Consider the following 21782-nt stretch of genomic DNA (forward strand, 5'->3'; position numbering starts at 1 on the left):
TGAGTTCTCATCACAAGGAAAAATATTTTATATTTCTTTAATTTTATATGTATATGAGATGACGGATGTTCACTAAACTTACTGTCATCATCATTGTATGATGTATGTTAAGTCACATCACTATGTTGTACACTTTAAACTTATACAGTGCTCTATGTTGATTATATCTTAACAAAACGGGAAGAAAAAAAATCCCAGGAAGTCCAGAAACTCATCGATAGCATAAGTAAATTGAAATAGAAATACTTCACTATCTCAGCTCATCAATGACATCTTACATTTCTTTTTTCCTGAGTATTAAGTGGAAAAAAAAAAAAGCCCAGTGGTTTCTCTTAGAATATTTTCATCGAGTTGTTGTTTTCACCTTGGTGCCTGGGTTTTTTCTTCCTTGGCAGTCTTCAGCATTCTCTTGGAAGTGAAGGCACACCATAAGTGAGTTGCCAAAGCTTTATTTTTATGCCTGTTTTCTTTTGCACAGTGTAATGTATCACCAAAAAAGCTATAATTTTGACTTTAATTAAGGTGGACCTCATTGAAATCTTTTATTACATTTTTGGTTCAAGTCTGGACTCTGAGTTTGCTATTGTGCATTTAGATTTGTTTGTATAAGCTTAAATGTGCATATTCTTTATTGATTCTCTTTTGAGATTGGTTTGTATTTTAAGTTTTATGCTTTTGACCTAAAAGTAGCATTTCGCTTTCACCTTTCTTTTACTTTTGAAAAAAATTTATTTTATTGAAGTATAGTTGATTTACAGTGTTGTGTTAATTTCTACTGTACAGTGATTCTGTTGTAGATATATATACATTCTTTTTCATATTCTTTTCCATTATGGTTTATCACAAGATATTGAATATAGTTCCCTGTGCTATATAGTAGGACCTTGTTGTTTATCCATTCTACATATATTAGTTTGCATTGGCTAATCCCAAACTCCCAATCCATCCTTCCCCCACCCGCCCCACCCCTTGGCAACAACAAGCCTGTTCTCTACGTCTGTGAGTCTATTTCTGTTTCGTAGATAAGTTCTTTTGTGTCATATATTAGATTTCACATATAAGTGATATCATATGGTATTTGTTTTTCTCTTTCTGACCTACTTCACTTAGTATAATAATCTCTAAGTCCATCCATGTTGCTGCAAATTGCATTATTTCATTTTTTATGGCTGAGTATTATTCCACTGTGTATATATATGCACACACCACATCTTCTTTATCCATTCATCTGTTATCCATTCAAATGTCATCTGACATTTAGGTTGCTTCCATGTCTTGGCTATTGTAAATAGTGCTGCAATTAACATTGGAGTGAATGTATCTTTTCAAATTATAGTTTTCTCCATATATATTGCATTTCTTTTACTTTTCATGTCCATCTTGACACCGGAGGACTCACTTTTCTTTACTATTGTAGTCTCATCTTCCTGTTAAGGGCTAGCACCTTCTTCTTGCTTGGGCATGGTGCAGAGGTCTTGGTCCAACCTCCCCTCCTAGCCAAGAGGGCAATAGTTAGGATTAAGTCACAACATAACACAGCCGGTAAAGTGCTGGTCTGAATAAGGGAACAATGCAACCATATGCTGCAGGACCTAGCCAATATGTGCTGGCAGAAGTGGAAAAAAAACAGAAGGAACTGAATTCTCAGATGCTGGATGAAGGGGTGTGGAATATGAAGTTGGATAAAGGAGAGCCTATCAATTTGGGAGTGCTCTCCTGGCATATAGGATCTAACAAGCTGGGCAATATATATTTTTTAATCTGACACCAAAAGCAAAAATAGATAAGTGGGATTGCATCAAAATGAAAATCTTCTTCACAGCAAAATAAACAACCAACAAAATGAAAAGGCAACCTACAGAATAGGAGAAAATATTTGCAAACCACACATCTGATAAGGGGTTAATATCCAAAATATATAAGAAACTCATGTAACAATAGCAAAAAACCAGATAACCATATTGATAAATGGGCAAAGGACCTGAATAGACATTTCTCAAAAGAAGATACACAGATGGCCAACAGGTACATAAAAAGGTGCTCAACTTTACTAATCATCAGAGAAGTGTACATCAAAACCACAATGAGAAGAGACCTTCAAGATGGCGGAGGAGTAATACATGGAGATCACCTTCCTCCCCACAAATACAGCAGAAATACATCTACATGTGGAACAATCCCTACAGAACACCTACTGAACGCTGGCAGAAGACCTAAGACCTCCCAAAAGGCAAGAAACTCCCCACGTACCTGGGTAGGGCAAAAGAAAAAAGAAAAAACAGAGACAAAAGAATAGGGATGGGACCTGCACCAGTGGAAGGGAGCTGTGAAGGAGAAAAGGTTTCCACACACTAGGAAGCCCCTTCGTGGGCAGAGACTGCTGGTGGAAGAGGGGGGAAGCTTTGGAGCCACGGAGGAGAGCGCAGCCACAGGGGTGCAGAGGGCAAAGCAGAGAGATTCCTGCACAGAGGATTGGTGCCGACCAGCACTTACCAGCCCGAGAGGCTTGTCTGCTCACCCGCCGGGGTGGGCGGGGGCTGGGAGCTGAGGCTCAGGCTTTGGTCGGATCCCAGGGAGAGGACTGGGGTTGGTGACGTGAACACAGCCTGAAGGGGGCTAGTGTGCCACAGCTAGCCGGGAGGGAGACTGGGAAAAATTCTGGACCTGCCTAAGAGGCAAGAGACCATTGTTTCTGGGTGCACGAGGAGAGGGGATTCAGAGCACTGCCTAAACGAAATCCAGAGACGGGCGCGAGCCGCGGCTATCAGCGCAGACCCCAGAGACGGGCATGAGACGCTAAGGCTGCCGCTGCCACCACCAAGAAGCCTGTGTGCAAGCACAGGTCACTCTCCACACCACCCCTCCTGGGAGCCTGTGCAGCCCGCCACTGCCAGGGTCCCGTGATCCAGGGACAACTTTCCTGGGAGAACACACGGTGCACCTCAGGCTGGTGCAACGTCACGCTGGCCTCTGCCACCGCAGGCTCGCCCCGCATCCGTACCCCTCCCTCCCCCCGGCCTGAGTGAGCCAGAGCCCCCGAATCAGCTGCTCCTTTAACCCCATCCTGTCTGGGCGGGGAACAGACACCCTCAGGCAAACTACATGCAGAGGTTCAATCTAAAGCTGAACCCCAAGAGCTGTGCGAACAAAGAAGAGAAAGGGAAATCTCTCCCAGCAGCCTCAGGAGCAGCAGATTAAATCTCCACAATCAACTTGATGTACCACATCTGTGGAATACCTGAATAGACAACGAATTATCCCAAATTGAGGCAGTGGACTTTGAGAGCAACTGTAGACTTGGGGTTTGCTTTCTGCATCTAATTTGTTTCTGGTTTTATGTTTATCTTAGATTAGTATTTACAGTTTATTATCATTGGTAGATTTGTTTATTGTTTTGGTTGCTCTCTTCCTCTTCTTTGTTTTTATATATATAGATATATACGTATTTTTCCTTTTTCTCTTTTTGTGAGTGTGTATGTGTATGCTTCTTTGTGTGATTTTGTCTGTATAGCTTTGCTTTTGCCATTTGTCCTAGGGTCCTGTCTGTCCGTTTTTTGTTTTTTGTTTTTTAGTATAATTTTTAGCACTTGTTATCATTGGTGGATTTGTGTTTTGGTTTGGTTGTTCTCCTCTTTCTTTCTTTTTTTTTTTAAATTACTTTATAATTTTTTATAATTATTTTTTACTTTAATAACTTTATTTTATTTTGTTTGTTTGTTTGTTTGTTTGTTTCTTTCTTTCTTTCTTTCTCCCTTTTCTTCTGAGCCATGTGGCTGACACGGTCTTGGTGCTCCAGCCTGGTGTCCGGCCTGAGCCTCTGAGGTGGGAGAGCCGAGTTCAGGACATTGGTCCACCAGAGACCTCCCGGCTCCACATAATATCAAACAGTGAAAGCTCTCCCAGAGATCTCCATCTCAATGCTAAGACCCAGCTCCACTCAATGACCAGCAATCTACAGTGCTGGACACGCTATGCCAAACAACTAGCAAGACAGGAACACTACCCCACCCATTATCAGAGAGGTTTCCTAAAATCATAATAAGGTCACAGACACCCCAAAACACACTGCTGGACGCAGTCCTGCCCACCAGAAAGACAAGATCCAGCCTCATCTACGAGAACTAGTCCCTAGTCCCTTCCACCAGGAAGCCTACACAACCCACTGAACCAACCTTAGCCACTGGGGGCAGACACCAAAACAACAGGAACTACGACCCTGCAACCTGTGAGAAGGAGACCCCAAACACAGTAAGTTAAGCAAAATGAAAAGACAGAGAAACATACAGCAGATGGAGGAGCAAGGTAAAAACCCACCAGACCTAACAAATGAAGAGGAAATAGGCAGTCTACCTGAAAAACAATTCAGAGTAATGAGAGTAAAGTTGATCCCAAATCTTGGAAATACAATGGAGAAAATAAAAGAAACGTTTAAAAAGGACCTAGAAGAACTAAAGAGTAAACAAACAATGATGAACAACACAATAAAGGAAATTAAAAATTCTCTAGAAGGAATCAATAGCAGAATAACTGAGCAGAAGGATGGATAAATGAGTTGGAAGATAAAATAGTGGAAATAACTACTGCAGAGCAGAATAAAGAAAAAACAATGAAAAGAATTGAGGACAGTCTCAGAGACCTCTGGGACAACATTAAATGCACCAACATTCGAATTATAGGGGTCCCAGAATAAGAAGAGAAAAAGAAAGGGTCTGAGAAAATATTTGAAGAGATTATAGTTGAAAACTTCCCTAATATGGGAAAGGAAATAGTTAATCAAGTCCAGGAAGCGCAGAGAGTCCCATACAGGATAAATCCAAGGAGAAACATACCAAGACACATATTAATCAAACTATCAAAAATTAAATACAAAGAAAAAATATTAAAAGCAGCAAGGGAAAAACAACAAATAACATACAAGGGAATCGCCATAAGGTTAACAGCTGATCTTTCAGCAGAAACTCTGCAAGCCAGAAGGGAGTGGCAGGACATATTTAAAGAGATGAAAGGGAAAAACCTACAACCAAGATTACTCTACCCAGCAAGGATCTCATTCAGATTTGATGGAGAAATTAAAACCTTTACAGACAGGCAGAAGCTAAGAGAATTCAGCACCATGAAACCAGCTTTACAACAAAGGCTAAAGGAGCTTCTCTAGGCAGGAAACACAAGAGAAGGAAAAGACCTACAATAACAAGCCCAAAACAATTAAGAAAATGGTAATAGGAACATACATATGGATAATTACCTTAAATGTAAATGGATTAAATGCTCCAACCAAAAGACATAGACTGGCTGAATGTATACAAAAATAAGACCCGTATATATGCTGTCTACAAGAGACCCACTTCAGACCTAGGGACACATACAGACTAAAAGTGAGGGCATGGAAAAAGATATCCCATGCAAATGGAAATCAAAAGAAAGCTGGAGTAGCAATTCTCATATCAGACAAAATAGACTTTAGAATAAAGACTATTACAAGAGACAAAGAAGGACACTACATAATAATCAAGAGATCAATCTAAGAAGAAGATATAACAATTGTAAATATTTATGCACCCAACATAGGAGCACCTCAATACATAAGGCAAATGCTAACAGCCATAAAAGGGGAAATTGACAGTAACACAATCATAGTAGGGGACTTTAACACCCCACTTTCACCAATGGACAGATCGTCCAAAATGAAAATAAATAAGGAAACACAAGCTTTAAAAGATACATTAAACAAGATGGACTTAATTGATATTTATAGGACATTCCACCCAAAAACAACAGAATACACTTTCTTCTCAAGTCCTCATGGAACATTCTCCAGGATAGATCATATCTTGGGTCAGAAATCAAGCCTTGGGAAATATAAAAAGCCTTGAAATCGTACCAAGTATCTTTTCTGACCACAATGCTATGAGGCTAGGTATCAATTACAGGAAGAAATCTGTAAAAAATACAAACGCATGGAGGCTAAACAATACACTACTTAATAACCAAGAGGTCACTGAAGAAATCAAAGAGGAAATCAAAAAATACCTAGAAACAAATGACAGTGAAAACCTGACGACCCAAAACCTATGGGATGCAGCAAAAGCAGTTCTAAGAGGGAAGTTTATAGCAATACAATCCTACCTCAAGGAAAAAGAAACATCTCAAATAAACAACCTAACCTTACACCTAAAGCAATTAGAGAAGGAAGAACAAAAAAACCCCAAAGTTACCAGAAGGAAAGAAATCATAAAGATCAGATCAGAAATAAATGAAAAAGAAATGAAGGAAACAATAGCAAAGATCAATAAAACTAAAAGCTGGCTCTTTGAGAAGATAAACAAAATTGATAAACCATTAGCCAGACTCATCAAGAAAAAAAGGGAGAAGACTCAAATCAGTAGAATTAGAAACATAAGAGGAGAAGTAACAACTGACACTGCAGAAATACAAAGGATCATTAGAGATTACTACAAGCAACTATATGCCAATAAAATTGACAGCCTGGAAGAAATGGACAAATTCTTAGAAAAGCACAACCTGCCGAGACTGAACCAGGAAGAAGTAGAAAATATAAACAGACCAATCCCAAGCACTGAAATTGAAACTGTGATTAAAAATCTTCCAACAAACAAAAGCCCAGGACCAGATGGCTTCACAGGTGAATTCTATCAAACATTTAGAGAAGAGATAACACCTATGCTTCTCAAGCTCTTCCAAAATATAGCAGAGGGAGGAACACTCCCAAACTCATTCTACGAGGCCACCACCACCCTGATACCAAAACCAGACAAAGATGTCACAAAAAAAAGAAAACTAAAGGCCAATATCACTGATGAACATAGATGCAAAAATCCTCAGCAAAATACTAGCAAACAGAATCCAACAATACATTAAAAGGATCATACACCATGATCAAGTGGGGTTTATCCCAGGGATGCAAGGATTATTCAATATACGCAAATCAATCAATGTGATACACCATATTAACAAACTGAAGGAGAAAAACCATATGATAATCTCAATAGATGCAGAAAAAGCTTTTGACAAAATTCAACACCCATTTATGATAAAAACCCTCCAGAAAGTAGGCACAGAGGGACCCTACCTCATCATAATAAAGGCCATATATGACAAACCCACAGCCAACATCATTCTCAATGGTGAAAAACTGAAACCATTTCCTCTAAGATCAGGAACAAGACAAGGTTGCCCACTCTCACCACTATTATTCAACATAGTTTTGGAAGTCCTAGCCATGGCAATCAGAGAAGAAAAAGAAATAAAAGGAATCCAAATTGGAAAAGAAGAACTAAAGCTGTCACTGTTTTCAGATGACATGATACTATACATAGAGAATCCTAAAGATATTATCAGAAAACTACTAGAGCTAATCAATGAATTTGGTAAAGTATCAGGGTACAAAATTAATGCACAGAAATCTCTTGCATTCCTATACACTAAAGATGAAAAATCTGAAAGAGAAATTAAGGAAACATTCCCATTTACCATTGCAACAAAAAGAATAAAATACCTTGGAATAAACCTACTTATGGGGACAAAAGACCTGTATGCAGAAAACTATAAGACACTGATGAAAGAAATTAAAGAGGATACAAACAGATGGAGAGATATATACCATGTTCTTGGATTGGAAGAATCAACACTGTGAAAATGACTATACTACCCAAAGCAATCTACAGATTCAATGCAATTCCTATCAAACTACCAATGGCATTTTTCACAGAACTAGAACAAGAAATTTCACAATTTGTATGGAAACACAAAAGACCCCGAATGGCCAAAGAAATCTTGAGAAAGAAAAACGGAGCTGGAGGAATCGGTCTCCTGGACTTCAGACTATACTACAAAGCTACAGTAATCAAGACAGTATGGTACTGGCACCAAAACAGAAATATAAATCAATGGAACAGGATAGAGAGCCCAGAGATAAACCCACACACATATGGTCATCGTTTCTTTGATAAAGGAGGCAAGAATATACAATGGAGAAAAGACAGCCTCTTCAATAAGTGGTGCTGGGAAAACTGGACAGCCACACGTAAAAGAAGAAAATTAGAACACTCCCTAACACCATACACAAAAATAAACTCAAAATGGGTTAAAGACCTAAATGTAAGGCCAGACACTATAAAAGTCTTAGAGGAAAACATAAGCAGAACACTCTATGACATAAATCACAGGAAGATCCTTTTTGACCCACCTCCTAGAGTAAGGGAAATAAAAACAAAAATAAACAAATGGGATCTAATGAAACTTAAAAGCTTTTGCACATCAAAGGAAACCATAAACAAGATGAAAAGACAACCTTCAGAATGGGAGAAAATATTTGCAAACGAAGCAACTGACAAAGGATTAATCTCCAAAATAGGCAAGCAGCTCATGCAGCTCAATATCAAAAAAACAAACAACCCAATCCAAAAATAGGCAGAAGACCAAAATAGACATTTCTCCAAAGAAGATATACAGATTGGCAACAAACACATGAAAGAATGCTCAACATCACTAATCATTAGAGAAATGCAAATCAAAAGTACAGTGAGGTATCACCTCACAGCAGTCAGAATGGCCATCATCAAAAAATCTACAAACAATAAATGCTGGAGAGGGTGTGGAGAAAAGGGAACACTCTTGCACTGTTGGTAGGAATGTAAATTGATACAGCCACTATGGAGAACAGTATGGAGGTTCCTTAAAAAACTACAAATAGAACTACTATATGACCCAGCAATCCCACTACTGGGCATATACCCTGAGAAAACCATAATGCAAAAAGAGTCATGTACCACAATGTTCATTGCAGCTCTATTTACAATAGGAAGGACATGGAGGCAACTTAAGTGTCCATCAACAGATGAATGGATAAAGAAGGTGTGGCACATATATACAGTGGAATATTACTCAGCCATAAAAAGAAACCAAACTGAGTTATTTGTAGTGAGGTGGATGGACCTAGAGTTTGTCATACAGAGTGAAGTAAGTCAGAAAGAGAAAAACAAATACTGTATGCTAACACATATATAAGGAATCTAAAAAAAAAAAAATGCTCTGAAGAACCTAGGGACAGAACAGGAATAAAGACACAGATGTAGAGAAAGGACTTGAGGACATGGGGAGGGGGAAGGGTAAGCTGGGAAGAAGTAAGAGAGTGGCATGGACACATATACACTACCAAACGTAAAATTGATAGCTAGTGGGAAGCAGCCGCATAGCACAGGGAGATCAGCTCGGTGCTTTGTGTACACCTAGAGGGGTGGGATAGGGAGGGTGGGAGGAGGATGCAAGAGGGAAGAGATATGGGGATATATGTATATGTATAACTGATTCACTTTTTTATACAGCAGAAACTAACACACAATTGTAAAGCAATTATGCTCCAATAAAGATGTTAAAAAACAAAACAAAACACCACAATGGCTTGGTAGAATGGCTTTTATCATAAAGACAAAAGATAAGAAATGCTGGAGAGGGTGTGGAGAAAAGGAACCCTCTTGCACTGTTGGTGGGAATGTAAATTAATGCAGTCACTATGGAGAACAGTATGGGGATTCCTGAAAAAATTTAAACTAGAACTACCATATGATCCAGCACTTTCACTTGTGAATGCATATCTAAGGGAAATAAAATAAGTATCTTGAAGAGATATCTGTACTCCTATGTTCATTGCAGCAGTATTCATGATAGCCAAGATAGGGAAACAACTTAAATGTCTGTCCATGGATGAATAATAAAGAAAATGTGGTGTATAGATATAATGGAGTATTATTCAGCCAGGAACAAGAAGGAAATACGGCCATTTGTGACAACATGGATGAACCTGAAAGACATTATGCCAAGTGCAAGAAGCCAGACGCAGAAAGACAAATACTGCACGCTGTCAATTATATGTGGAATCTAAAATTGTCAAACTCATAGAAACGGAGAGTAGATGGGACTTCCCTGGCAGTCTAGTGGTTAAGACTCTGTGCTTCCACTGCAGGGGCTGCAGGTTCAATCCCTGTTCGGGGAACTGAGATCCCGTATGTCACGAGGCATGGCCAAAAATTAAAAAAATAAATAAAATGAAGAAATGGAGAGTAGAATGGGGCTGGGAGAAGGCGATATGAGGAGATGTTGGTCAAGGGGTACAAACTTTCAGTTACACAGATAAATAAGTTCTGGAGACCTAATGTACAACAATGTGACTATAGTTAACAATATTCTATTGTATGGTTGAAACTTGCTACAAGGGTAGATCTTAAGTGTTCTCAAACCACGCAGATAAAAAAAGGCAACTATGTGTGAGGTGGGTATGTTAATGGATATGTTAACTGACTTGATTGTGGTGAATATTTTGCAATGTGTACATACACTATATCAAACCATCCAGTTGTATCTCTTAAATATACAAAATGTTTCATTGTCCATTAAAACTCAATAAAATTCTCGAAAACAAAATTATTGAGGCTTCTGCCTTGCCTTCTCTCACAGACTACTGCACTGGGGGGAAGCCAACTGCCTTGTCATGAGGACAGTCAAACCATTTGGAGAAGTCCACGTGGCAAGGAACTGAGGCCTCCTGAGAACAACCAGAATGAACTTTCCCATCCATGCCTCTTGGAACTGGATCATCCAGCCCAAGTCCAGCCTTCTGGGATGGAGCATGGGCAGGGCCTGATGGCCCAAGCAAGTGATATAAGCAGGTAGCTCAGACCTCCATAACCTGCACCCTTTTTGCACCCGCAGCTCTCCATCAGCTCACACTTATGGCCACGTTTGGAAGGGCATCCCTGATGATACACTGATGGAGGAGGAAAAAGCACAAGCTTGGTTCTTGGTTGGTGTGTGAGGGTACTAGGCAAAAATACACAGTGACACTACAGCTGCCCCCAGGATTGGCCTTAAAGACAAGAACGAGGCGAATTCCTTCTAAGGGTGGCTTCAGTGGTGTACCTGGTCATCCACTGGTCTAGATGGAGAATATATGTCATCCATCTACTATCTCTACACACAGACTCATCAGCAGTGACAAATGGCTTGGTCAGTTGATCAGAGGTCTGGAAGGAGAAACATGGGAAGATCATCGTTAAAGGAGGTCTGAGGTAGGGGCATGTGGATGGACCTATGACAGTAGGCACAAAGCATGAAGATGTCTCTACCCATGTCAATACTCCCCAGAGAGCCTCCACCTTGAAAGGAAGAGGCTCTGACTGACTACATCTTTTCAACCGTTCACTTTCTATTTTATTTTAAATTCATTGATTTCTAGTGTATGCCCCAGACGCTTTCCATTTTGACTTAAGACAACAGTGACCAAAATAGCTTCTATTTTTGTGGTACATTCATGCATATTTGCCTCATTTTTTCCAGGGGACATTCCTGGGAACTAGGAATGACAGAAAGGAGTTATTGCCTTTACAGGTGGAGAAAACTGATGTAAGAGATAATAATTGCCCTGCGGAGGGTCACTAAGCCAGCAGGTGAGGGAGTTTCTTGTTTCCAGACTGGTGTTCTGTCTGTGGCTCCTTGGGCTGTGGAGGGAAAGCAGAGCTGAGTCAACCAGCAGGGGGCGCCTGATTCTTGTTGTCTGGGTCTGGCCACTGACCGTCCAGAGCAGGCTTCTGCCATCAGCCTGCGTGAGTGCCTGACGTGTGACTGGTGAGTGCGCTCAGTTCCAGAATGCCCTTCCACTCACTCACCCTCCACCTACGGGTCACATTTTAGAGTTGCCGCACTGTGTGTGCTCACTCTCCAGGTGCCACTGCAGACCTGATGATGCCGCGTGGTTCTGCCCAGTCCCCAGCAAGAAAGGGACAGACGTTCGCACCTGCAAACGGAGGCCACGTATTCCAAGCCTTAGTGCTGATAATAACCTTTCCCTTCCTGCCATACTACAAATGTGGAGCTTGTTATGGAGGTTTATCTTTGCGGCATGAATATTGATTTTTTTTTTTCAATTCTTTCTTTTTGACGTGAGCTTTCTCTAACAGAACTCAGTTTTGCTGTGTTTCTTTTTTCTGCTTTCTCATTTATTATGGTCCCCTCTTCGGCAACGGGAGAACCTGTGAATGACAAATTCATTTAATCACGACAGATTTGTATTGAGTACTTCCTGTGTGCCTGGCACCACGCGTAGAGCACTGAACAAGAAATCCCAGCCCTCATGGAGCCTCCATTCTAGGGAGGGAGACAGATAGGAAACAAAATAAATAAGGAAAATATATGATTCGTCACATGGTGTTAAGTGCCAGGAAGAAAAACCAAGCAGAGAAGGGGAAGGGGGGTAGGGAAAGAGGTAGCCTGGGGGACGTCTGTGCTGTAAATGACGAGGTCAGACACAGGCTCACAGAGGGGGTGACCTCTGAGCCAAGACCCAAAGGCGGTGAGAGGGCTGGCTCTGCAGATACTTGGGAGAAAGCTATTCCAGGGAATAGATAGTTTAAAGGGCCCACGGCAGGAGAAGTGTGGCTTCACTAGAGTGAATAGGGAGAGACAGGTCAGAGAAGTAAAGGGAGGGGGAAGGGGTGTGGGTCAGGGAGGGGGAAGGGGTGTGGGTCAGGGAGGGGGAAGGGGTGTGGGTCAGGGAGGGGAAAGGGCCTCGTAGTTCACGGGGATGCTCTTGGTGTTGACTGCCAAGGAGAAGTGCAGGCAAGGAGAAACGGTCCAGAGGAGTATGTGTGATGATCACCTCCTGTAAAATACTTTAACTTCCAATCCTTCTCAATAGCCTCTCTCTGGAATTTGGAGGAAGGGACCAAACCTTAGACGTGGAATCCTAAAGCCCAGGCTCCTGTGTGGCTGTGAGGTAGGGGATACGTTTTTCTTACTGAAATAGCCATGACATCTGGCTCCTGGGGCCTGATGGAGGTACAACCATGATAAGACTCGTGCTCTCCTGGGGGCAGCCATCAGGATCTTGTTGGAAGAATGCACCTTTCTCTTCCTGACGTCAGCTCAGTGCTGCTGGGAAGCAGTCGCAGGAGGGCAGGCTTGGTACCACCATCCAGACTCCACGCACGGGCATATCAGGAGTTGAGATGGGGTTCCACGGGTGTTGCTGAGCTCCTACAATATGCCAGGCATGCGCAGGGGTTGGGATACAGCCAACGTCCTGGCTGCATGGACCTTAAAGTCTAGAGGGAGAGAGAGACGCATAAACAAACTAATGTGCACCCTTCTGTCAGCTACTGACCAAATGGCACAAGGAAATACGGAGTAGAGTTTGGGGGTAGAGGATGGCGATGAGGGGACCTGGGGAGGTCTCCCTGCTCTCTGATCCAGAGCGCAGAACCCTGAGTGAAGGGAGGGACAGACCACACGAAGATCTAGGAGAAGTGTGTTGTTGGCAGAGGGAAGAGCAAGGGTAAGAGTTCTGAGGTGGGAAAGCGCTGGGTGGCTTGCAGTAGGGGCAGGAGGGAGGTACAGCTAGTGAGTCTCGGGAGGCCAGATGCTGAAGAGGGAAGCAGGGGCTGCACCAGGATAAGGCATGTGGGCATCTTTTCTGTGGTGGGGGATCTGTTGGACAGTTTGGGGAAGGGAAGTGGTGTTGTGATAGGATTTCCATTTTTAGGGCATGGTTTGGGCTTTGGTATGGAAGCAAGGGATACCAGTTAGGAGGTGAGAGAGGATGGTAGCTTGAAGAAGGTGACGATGGTGAGAGTGGCCAGCCATGGTCACATGTGGGTGTGTTGTGAAAGTAGAACCCATAGCATTTGCTGAGGGACTGGATATGAGGCTCAGGAAGGAGAGGAAGCAAAGGATGATTCTTAGATTTGGGGATGAGTTGGGGTGAAAACCTAGAATAGGAGTGGAGCAGGGTGTGTGTGTGTGTGTGTGTGTGTGTGTGTGTGTGTGTGTGTTGAGCCCAGTTTAAATCTGAGATCCTTTCAGACAGCCTAGTGGAGAAGAAGAGGGTTTGGTCACAGGACTCTGGATTCAGGGAAGTGATCCAACCTGGAGAAAATGCATTGGCTTCCTCAGTAATAAGGGTAGTTGTGTTTGTGGAATTCTGGGGCCTCGAGTGACTTCTCCCCATGTTGTGATGATCACAGTATTGATTGAAGGAGTGAGAGCTAAAATTCACCACGTGTTTCTAAGTGCCAGGTACTGGGCTGAATGCTTTGTGTGCATCATCTCATTTAACCCTCACGCTTCCTTAATATCCCACTTTTACAGATGGAGGAGACTGAGGCACAGGCAGGTGGTGAGTCACGATTCATTTTCAGAGAAGGACATCACTGCGGGGTGTTGCACGGCTCTCCAGTGCCGGCCTAGGCTGCCTCCACACCCCAGTCTGTGACTGAGGGACCCCACCTTCCTCGGCCTTTGCATTGTGCACATTCAACAGCTGAGTGCTGTGAAAAGATAATGGTGCACATGAACTCTGGGGACATGTGTTCAAGTCCTGCCTCTGTGATTTACTGGAAGCTTTGTTTGGGGAGAGTTAACATATAGGGTTCAGAGAATGTCTTCCAGGCAAAGTTTCTTCATGCCTCTCTTTGCTTTGCTCTCCGTTCCTTCTCCAGTCACCAGCCAGCTTTTGCCATCCTAACCCCCTCCAGACAACTTTCATTTCCTGGCTGTGCCAGCCTGATTACTTCTAATTGTCTTTGACTGCTTCCAGCTGGGTCTCCTAGCTGGCGTTCTGTGGGAGCACATAGACAGTCTCCCAGCCATATGGAAGGAGGGATGGAGCAGGAGACGGGAAGGAGGCAGCTGGTACGAGTCAACTGAGAAAGTTTTTCACGGCTTTCCAGCCCACTGTAATTGGTAATGTTTTTTAAAGGGTTAAAGCATCCAAATTAGAGAATGGCCCATCTTTGACAAGACAAACAATTATATTTGTTGACTGCCCATGGGCAACCAACAATATAACTGCAAACGCTTTTAGAAAGTTATTAGAAGTGTCTTCCCCCAGGACGGAGGGGATCTTGCTGTCTGGAGCAATGAAGCTCCACTCATTTGAGAATCCATGAATGATTGTTTTCTTTTTTTTTCTAAATTTATTTTTTGGCTGCATTGGGTCTTCGTTGCTGTGTGTGGGCTGTCTCTAGTTGTGGCGAGTGGGGGCTACCTTTCATTGTGGTGCGTGGACTTATTGCAGCGACTTCTCTTGTTGAGGAGCATGGGCTCTAGGTGCGCGGGCTTCAGTAGTTGTGGCGCGTGGGCTCAGTAATTGCAGCGTGTGGACTTTAGGGCAAGCAGGCTTCCGTAGTTGTGGCTCACAGGCTCTACAGCGCAGGCTCAGTAGTTGTGGCACATGGGCTTAGTTGCTCCGTGGCATATGGGATCTTCCTGGACCAGGGAACGAACCTGTGACCTCTGCATTGGCAGGCAGATTCTTAACCACTGCACCACCAGGGAAGTCCCACGATTGCTTTCATTTATGCAAATATATATTGAATGATGACCGTGTCTCAGGGCACTGTGCTAGGTGCTCTAGGGCAAATAGAATCTCTTGTTCTCAAAGAGTCTAAAAGAGAAGAAAGACATTCACAGGAAGTAATACAGGACTTAAGAAGAATGAGTGATATAGAGTAAGAGAGAAGGAGGAGTGATCAGCCTCTTGCAGCTCACTATTGTTAAACTACAGAGCCCACATGCTCTGGAACCCACACGCCACAACTACAGAGCCCACACGCCCTGGAGCCTGTGCACCACAACTAGAGAAGAGAAAACCCGCACACCACAACTAGAGAGAAGCCCACGCATCACAACGAAGAGCCAGCGCTGCAACGAAAGATCCCGCATGCCTCGACAAAGATCCTGCATGCCGCAACTAAAAGACCCTACGCAGCCAAAAAAAAAAAAGGTGCAGAGGTGAGGAAGCCCCATCCCGGATAAAGACAGCTGAAATATAGTGCTCAGGGACATCCCACAGGAAGAGAAGACATATAGTTTGGAATAATTAGTAGAGAATCTTCAATGACAGACTATGACTTTCAACAAGATGTTTTCTACGTGTCTATCTAACATGAGGGCAGTCCATTGTTTTGTGTACTAATTTGTCCTACATAAAGGAATTTCTGGGCTTATTCCTTATTAAACAAGGCCATTTCAGAGAACAGGACCTATAGTTCAAAAACCAGTGACTAAGCCCAGGAAGGGTAGGATTTGGACTTCTCTTTGGCATCCATCCCAGCTGATGGAATTAGCAGTGAACTTGAATCAGACCCAGGCATCAGGCTTGAAAAAGAATTAATGGACCTGGATTTTCTCTCTTCTTCACCCCTTTCCTGACCTCCACCCCGAGAGGATAATAAAAAGGAAAGAAAATCTCTATTTCATTGTAAATATCTTCCACCATGTTTGTACCTGAATTGGCTAGCCTTTTTTTTTTTTTTAGGCCATAAAGATAATTTGATGAACTGTCTCTGACATTTGCCTTACTCTATAATAAAGTGATTTCTAAATTTTCATACAGAGCTAATTATCCTAAAATTTAAAGAAATTCATACTCTATTAACACATAGGCTACTAACTGGGGAAACTCTAAAACCTTTGCAGAAAGAAGATGCAGAATGGTTTTGATCCCAAAGTGAACTCCATATTCCTCGTCCATCAGATCTTTGTTGAACATTCACTCAGTGCGGGTCATATAGCCCCCTTCTCCCACCAGGTTACTGTCCTAAAATTTGATTATTGAATCGGAGACATTATAGCGATTGGATTGGCCTTGTGGAAATTATGGGGGTGGGGTGGTAGTAATGAAGTCCCTTAAGCACAGCAAGAAAAACATTTGAAAGTGTATTTTTAATATTGAGAAGAGGGAACAATGAGGAGACTGATGGAAAACAACCCCAGTCATAACACGTGAGTAGTCGATCATAGCATATTTAAAATTAGATCTACTTAAAACAGGCGTTTCTCTGGGTCACTTTTCACAGGGGTCAGAAAGCCCCCAAGACACTGGATTAACGGCTGCTGTGCACCCCCTCCTCTTCCCGCCCCGCCCCGATCTCAGAGCACTGACATGGATCATGCCATAATTGTTTACCGAGGAGTCAGTAGTGAAAGGAACTTGAGGACAGAATCCTGCCTTTGAACTCTGGTGCTGTAATATCAGGGGTTAAGTATGCTTGAAACGCTTGTGCCTTTTATCTGGCTGCTCAACAGGTAGCATTTTGTAAATGCCTCCCCCTTCCTCTACCCCCCCCCCCCCACCTCCCTGCCACGAGATTCCTCATTTTTGGTTTGAGAAGACGTTGGGGATCCTAGAGAAGATCAGAGTCGTCAGGGCAGCTGCACTTGTTTACGAGGGATGAGCAATGTCAGGGCGCGCACAGAACAAAAGCCTCCAGGAGCAGGGAGCGCTGGTCCATCGCATCCTGCAATCACCGGCATCATTTCAACGGAAAGCAGAGAAGGTGTAAACGTACGAGCAGAGGCAGCAAATGCCCTGGTTCCTACGTTGCTGCTGCTACTAGTATTGTTGCAGCTGCTCCTCCTCCAACAGAGCGTTCCTGTCTGGTGTGAGCCCGGGCAGACACCCCGCCACCTCTCCATCCTTCCTTCCACCCATCCATCTATCCATCCATCCAGGGTCCAGAGGGTCCTACTATGTGCCACGCCCGGGGCTGGACACCGGGCACCTAACCCACAGTCCACCGAGTTCGAGAGAGCCTCCCTCCCTTCCTCCTGCCCCGGGTGGGTGCGGCTGGTAGTGGGGGGGATTTCTTCGCCGAAAGGTCCAGAAAGCCCGAGCCCGGAATCCGGGCGAGAGGCGCAGCCGGAGGCGGCCCGACTTGGGCGGCCCGGGAGCGCGCGTCTCCGAGGCAGCGCGAGGTCCCCCTGTCCGGCGCTCAGGTGGCTCCGCCGCCCACTCCGCGGCTCCCCTCCCAGGGCCCTCCCCTCTCCGGCGAGAGTCGAGTTTGGCTGTTGCGCGCGGGGAAGGAGGGGCTACGAGGGATTTGAAAGTGTACAGGCTGCGGAGTGGAGCTCGCATCTGTTCCCGCCGCCCGCGACCGGATTAAATTTCTGCAAATTCAAACTGAATGGGGCTTTCTTCTGCTGCCTTCCAGAGGGCGCCTGCAGCCCGCCGCGCGCTGCTCTCGGGCGGGAGCGGCCGCCCGGCGCGCAGCTAGGAGCCAGCGAGCCGGACCCGAGCCCGTGCGGGCCAGCCGGCGGCGGCTAGGGCGGAGGCTGCCGAGGCGCCCGGGCTCCGGGACCAGGCACCCCGGCTCCGGGACCGGGCACCGGACCGCGCCCCCCCTCCGCGCCTCCGCAGCCGGCTCGCTCGCCGCGCACCCGAGCGGGGCGACTGTCACTAGCCGCCCGGACGGGACCCCGGGCGGGGTCTCGGGGTCCCGAAAGGGGCCCGGGCGACCCTCCGAAGAACTTCTTGTGGGCGGGTCCCCGGTACCCTGTGGCCCGGGCGACCGCTATTGTCTACGCGCGGCGCTCGGCGGCGGCCCGGGGCGCGGGAGCCGCGGGCCGGGCGGGGCCGGGCCCGGGGTGGCGGCGGGAGGAGCCGGGGGAGTCGCGTGGGCCGGACTAGGAGGAGGAGCCGCGACCGCGGGAGCCGAGCCGGAGCGGCGCGGGCAGCGGGCAAGCGCGATGCCGGCGGCGGCGGGGGACGGGCTCCTGGGCGAGCCGGCGGCGCCCGGGGGCGGCGGCGGCGCCGAGGACGCGGCCAGGCCGGCGGCGGCCTGCGAGGGAAGTTTCCTGCCGGCGTGGGTGAGCGGCGTGCCCCGCGAGCGGCTCCGCGACTTCCAGCACCACAAGCGCGTGGGCAACTACCTCATCGGCAGCAGGAAGCTGGGCGAGGGCTCCTTCGCCAAGGTGCGCGAGGGGCTGCACGTGCTGACCGGAGAGAAGGTGAGCCGCCCGGGGCGCCGGCCCCTGGCCTTCGGGTTGGGGGATCGGGGCGGCGGGGACCCTGCGGAGAGCCCTGCGCTGCGAGTCTGGCTGCGGAGCCCCGGACGGGCGCCTCCCGCTCCGTCTGCTTTTCCTCTCGTGTTGAAAGCGGGGTCGAGCCAGACGCGCGCGCAGACCCTCGCAGCCGGGATACCGGCCTTTCCCGAGGGGCGATCTGGGGTCACTTTCCCCAGGGGGCGACTGGTTTCCCCGCGAAGCCGCCCGCAGCCTTTTTTGCTCCTCGAAGGGCGCCGCCTGGCGGACACCAGCGCGGGGGTGGGGTGGGCTGGGGGCTGTGGGACTCTGCTCTCCCGGCCGGTAGGGGCGGCAGATCAGTGGAGAGGCTGGAACCAGGAATGGAGTGAGTGGGCCCTTACGCTGAGGGTGGGAGAGCTGATTAGCCAGCCCTTGGGGGAACTCAGAGTCTGATCCGCACCCTGGGCTCTGGGTAGGAGGTGGGGGAAGGACGAGAGCCCAGGGACGTACCCACTTGTGCGCTGCGGCAGCTAGGGGAAGTTTTGCGTGCTCACGGGAGGGTTTTCACACGCCGCCCCTCCCTCCACCCAGCCTTCCCAGCCCTGCATCCCCATATCACCCCCTCCCCACCCTCAAGCATTCCACCCCCTCCTTCCCCCCTCACTCCAGCCGCTGGGGTGGGAGCTGCAGTAAGGATCCCGCTCTGGCATATGCAGAACTACACACCGCTCTCCCCAGATTTCAGAGGTTGGGAGATGCCTTCTTATCCTTCTAGAAGAGGGGAAAGCAAAGGAAGAACCCCAGACACCTGCAAGGGCACCCCTTCCAGCCTTGTGAGAGGTTAGCAGGGTGTGAACCCTTGCCAGGCAAGCCTCAGCTAGACCTAAGTTGTAACTTAGATCTGTGAGAAGAAACCCATAACATGCATATGACTTACTTTTGAGGTGAGACTCCAGCCGGGAGGCTGCCCCAGCCTGGGAGTTACCCTAAGCTTGGAGCTACTTCAGGCTGGGTTTGCCCCAAGCTCATGATCATCTGAGACTCAAGGCTCCCCCCAGGCTGGGGCTTGCTCGGCACAGGTGGGGTAGTAGCCCCTTTTTGTGGCCCATTCACAAGGGAGGCATCAGCAGCGTGGGTGGGACCGGGAAGCTCCAGGCTTCCTACCTGCCCTTCCACCCTCTGCCCTGGGATCCTCTGTCCAGCCTGGGAGTTCCTGGGAATGCACTGCTGTGCGACCTCTGATTACTGGGCGAGCTGTCCTGCCCCCCAGTCCCCAGCCTCACCTGGCTTTAATCTCCCTCCTCGGTTCCCCAGTGTGTCCTGGAGCCCCTTGCATTTGAGTGCAGGTCTCCATCACCCTTGTCACTTGTCCTTTTCCTACAGCCGCTCTGGGTGGGGTGCCCTTTGTTTTGGGTAAGTGGGGTTACAGTGAGCAGTTCTAAAAGTGCCTCTTGCTTGAATTTCCATGCAAAATGGGAGTGTTCAGGATGAACTCACTGAATTGAGTAACTCTTCAAAGAAGACTAAGAATAAGAAAAAACAAAAACAAAAACAAAAAACTCCAAACCTCATTCTAGTCCAAAGGGAGCGCGGCACCGTTTACTCCTGGGTTCGCAGTGGGCTGGGAACTTAACACATCCCGTCATGGCGTGGGGATGCCCGAGGCCCCAGCTTGCTAACTACAGTGCACTCACTTCTCCGTGCCCGGCACGCGGGGGTAGAACTTTATTTTCATTCGAAATGTATAGGATTCAGTCTAGTTGTGTATGTTTCCTCTTGAAACTTAACAAAAAGAGACGAGGCGTTATGCGGGCAGCAGAATGGGCAACGTTAGGAGTACGCTCGCTTCCCCTGCCCTGCCGCTCAGCTGCTTGGGGCTGCCTTCCACTTTCTGGTCCCTGCTGTGGGTCCGGCTCCTCACCGCTGCATTTTTGCGCCTTAGCATCAGGCTGTTAGTTTTGGCTGAACTGCCCGAGGATGCACTCAGAGCTCAGTCCCTAGCCGGATGCTTGGGTTCTGGAGCTCTGTGCTGGGCCCGAAGGCACCCTGGAATGTGGGGAATTCCTGCCCGGATGGGGTCCAGTGAAGATTCCCCCTCACCCTTAGGTGCTCACGCCCGTTTATGTCATCTTGTCTTTCTTAAATGATGCATCTCACTTCCTCTCCACAAGGGGAGGAACAATTAATTGGATGTAAAATTATTGTGCTGGACTAATTGATTGGATCTAGTTAAGGAGGGTGGTTGTTAGGGTGGAGCCGGAGGTTGAGAGATTTTTGTGATGTGCCCTACTTCAGCCCTGAGAATCAGCGCTCAGGGAATGCAGACATCGTGAGAAATCTGGATTTTAGTTCACTTAATGGCCAGCTTGCAAGAAACAATGGGTGTCATTCATAGCTTTTTATCACCTTAATGCTTAACTAAAAGATGTGGTTTTTGGCAGATCGTAGAGATTAAAATGTTTGTGCGTGTGTGTGTGTGTGTGTGTGTGTGTGTGTGTATGTGATTCTGCCTGGGAAGTATTGCTGAGTTCATGAGTCCCCAGCCCCACTCATGTGCTGGATAATGTCTTACTAAGACCAAAACAAAGGTGAAGTCAACCTCACATTATTTGCAGCCTCCAGGTCTCTTTATAAGGTGATCTATTAAGAGGGTTTTCGCCCAGAAAGGGGTTACTCCTGTGAGCCAAGCAAGGGGACACCTCGAGGTGACAGGACCCAGAGGAAGGGAAACGAAGTGTCCCCAGAGTGGGTGATATGAGTGTTCCAGAAGGGCCTCTCCCCTCAATAATTCCCCCTTTGGGGAGGTGCATACTTTCTGGAGAAAGCACTTCACTTTTCTCCATTCCTTTTTTTTGGAAAGGACACAGACCACCGCGGAAGGGGAATTAAGTCATGAAGGCTGTCCTAAGAAATAGATGTATCCCCCCCACGTGATCCCCTGAGTGGAAGGATCCGGGGCAGCCTGTCCT

The 21782-nt window shown here is 46.5% G+C and overlaps 1 protein-coding gene across 1 annotated transcript in view; it reads left to right on the plus strand.

Moving 5' to 3' along the window:
• The first annotated feature begins 18537 nt into the window (after nucleotides 1-18537).
• Nucleotides 18538-21782, plus strand: part of HUNK (hormonally up-regulated Neu-associated kinase) — a 105588-nt gene continuing 102343 nt past the window's right edge. Inside the window, exon 1 of the mRNA XM_059921437.1 lies at nucleotides 18538-18798. Within this exon, the coding sequence (XP_059777420.1) occupies nucleotides 18538-18798 (261 nt within the window). The remainder of the gene's footprint in view (nucleotides 18799-21782) is intronic.

Source organism: Balaenoptera ricei, chromosome 4, assembly GCF_028023285.1.
Source record: "Balaenoptera ricei isolate mBalRic1 chromosome 4, mBalRic1.hap2, whole genome shotgun sequence".
NCBI lineage: Eukaryota > Metazoa > Chordata > Mammalia > Artiodactyla > Balaenopteridae > Balaenoptera > Balaenoptera ricei.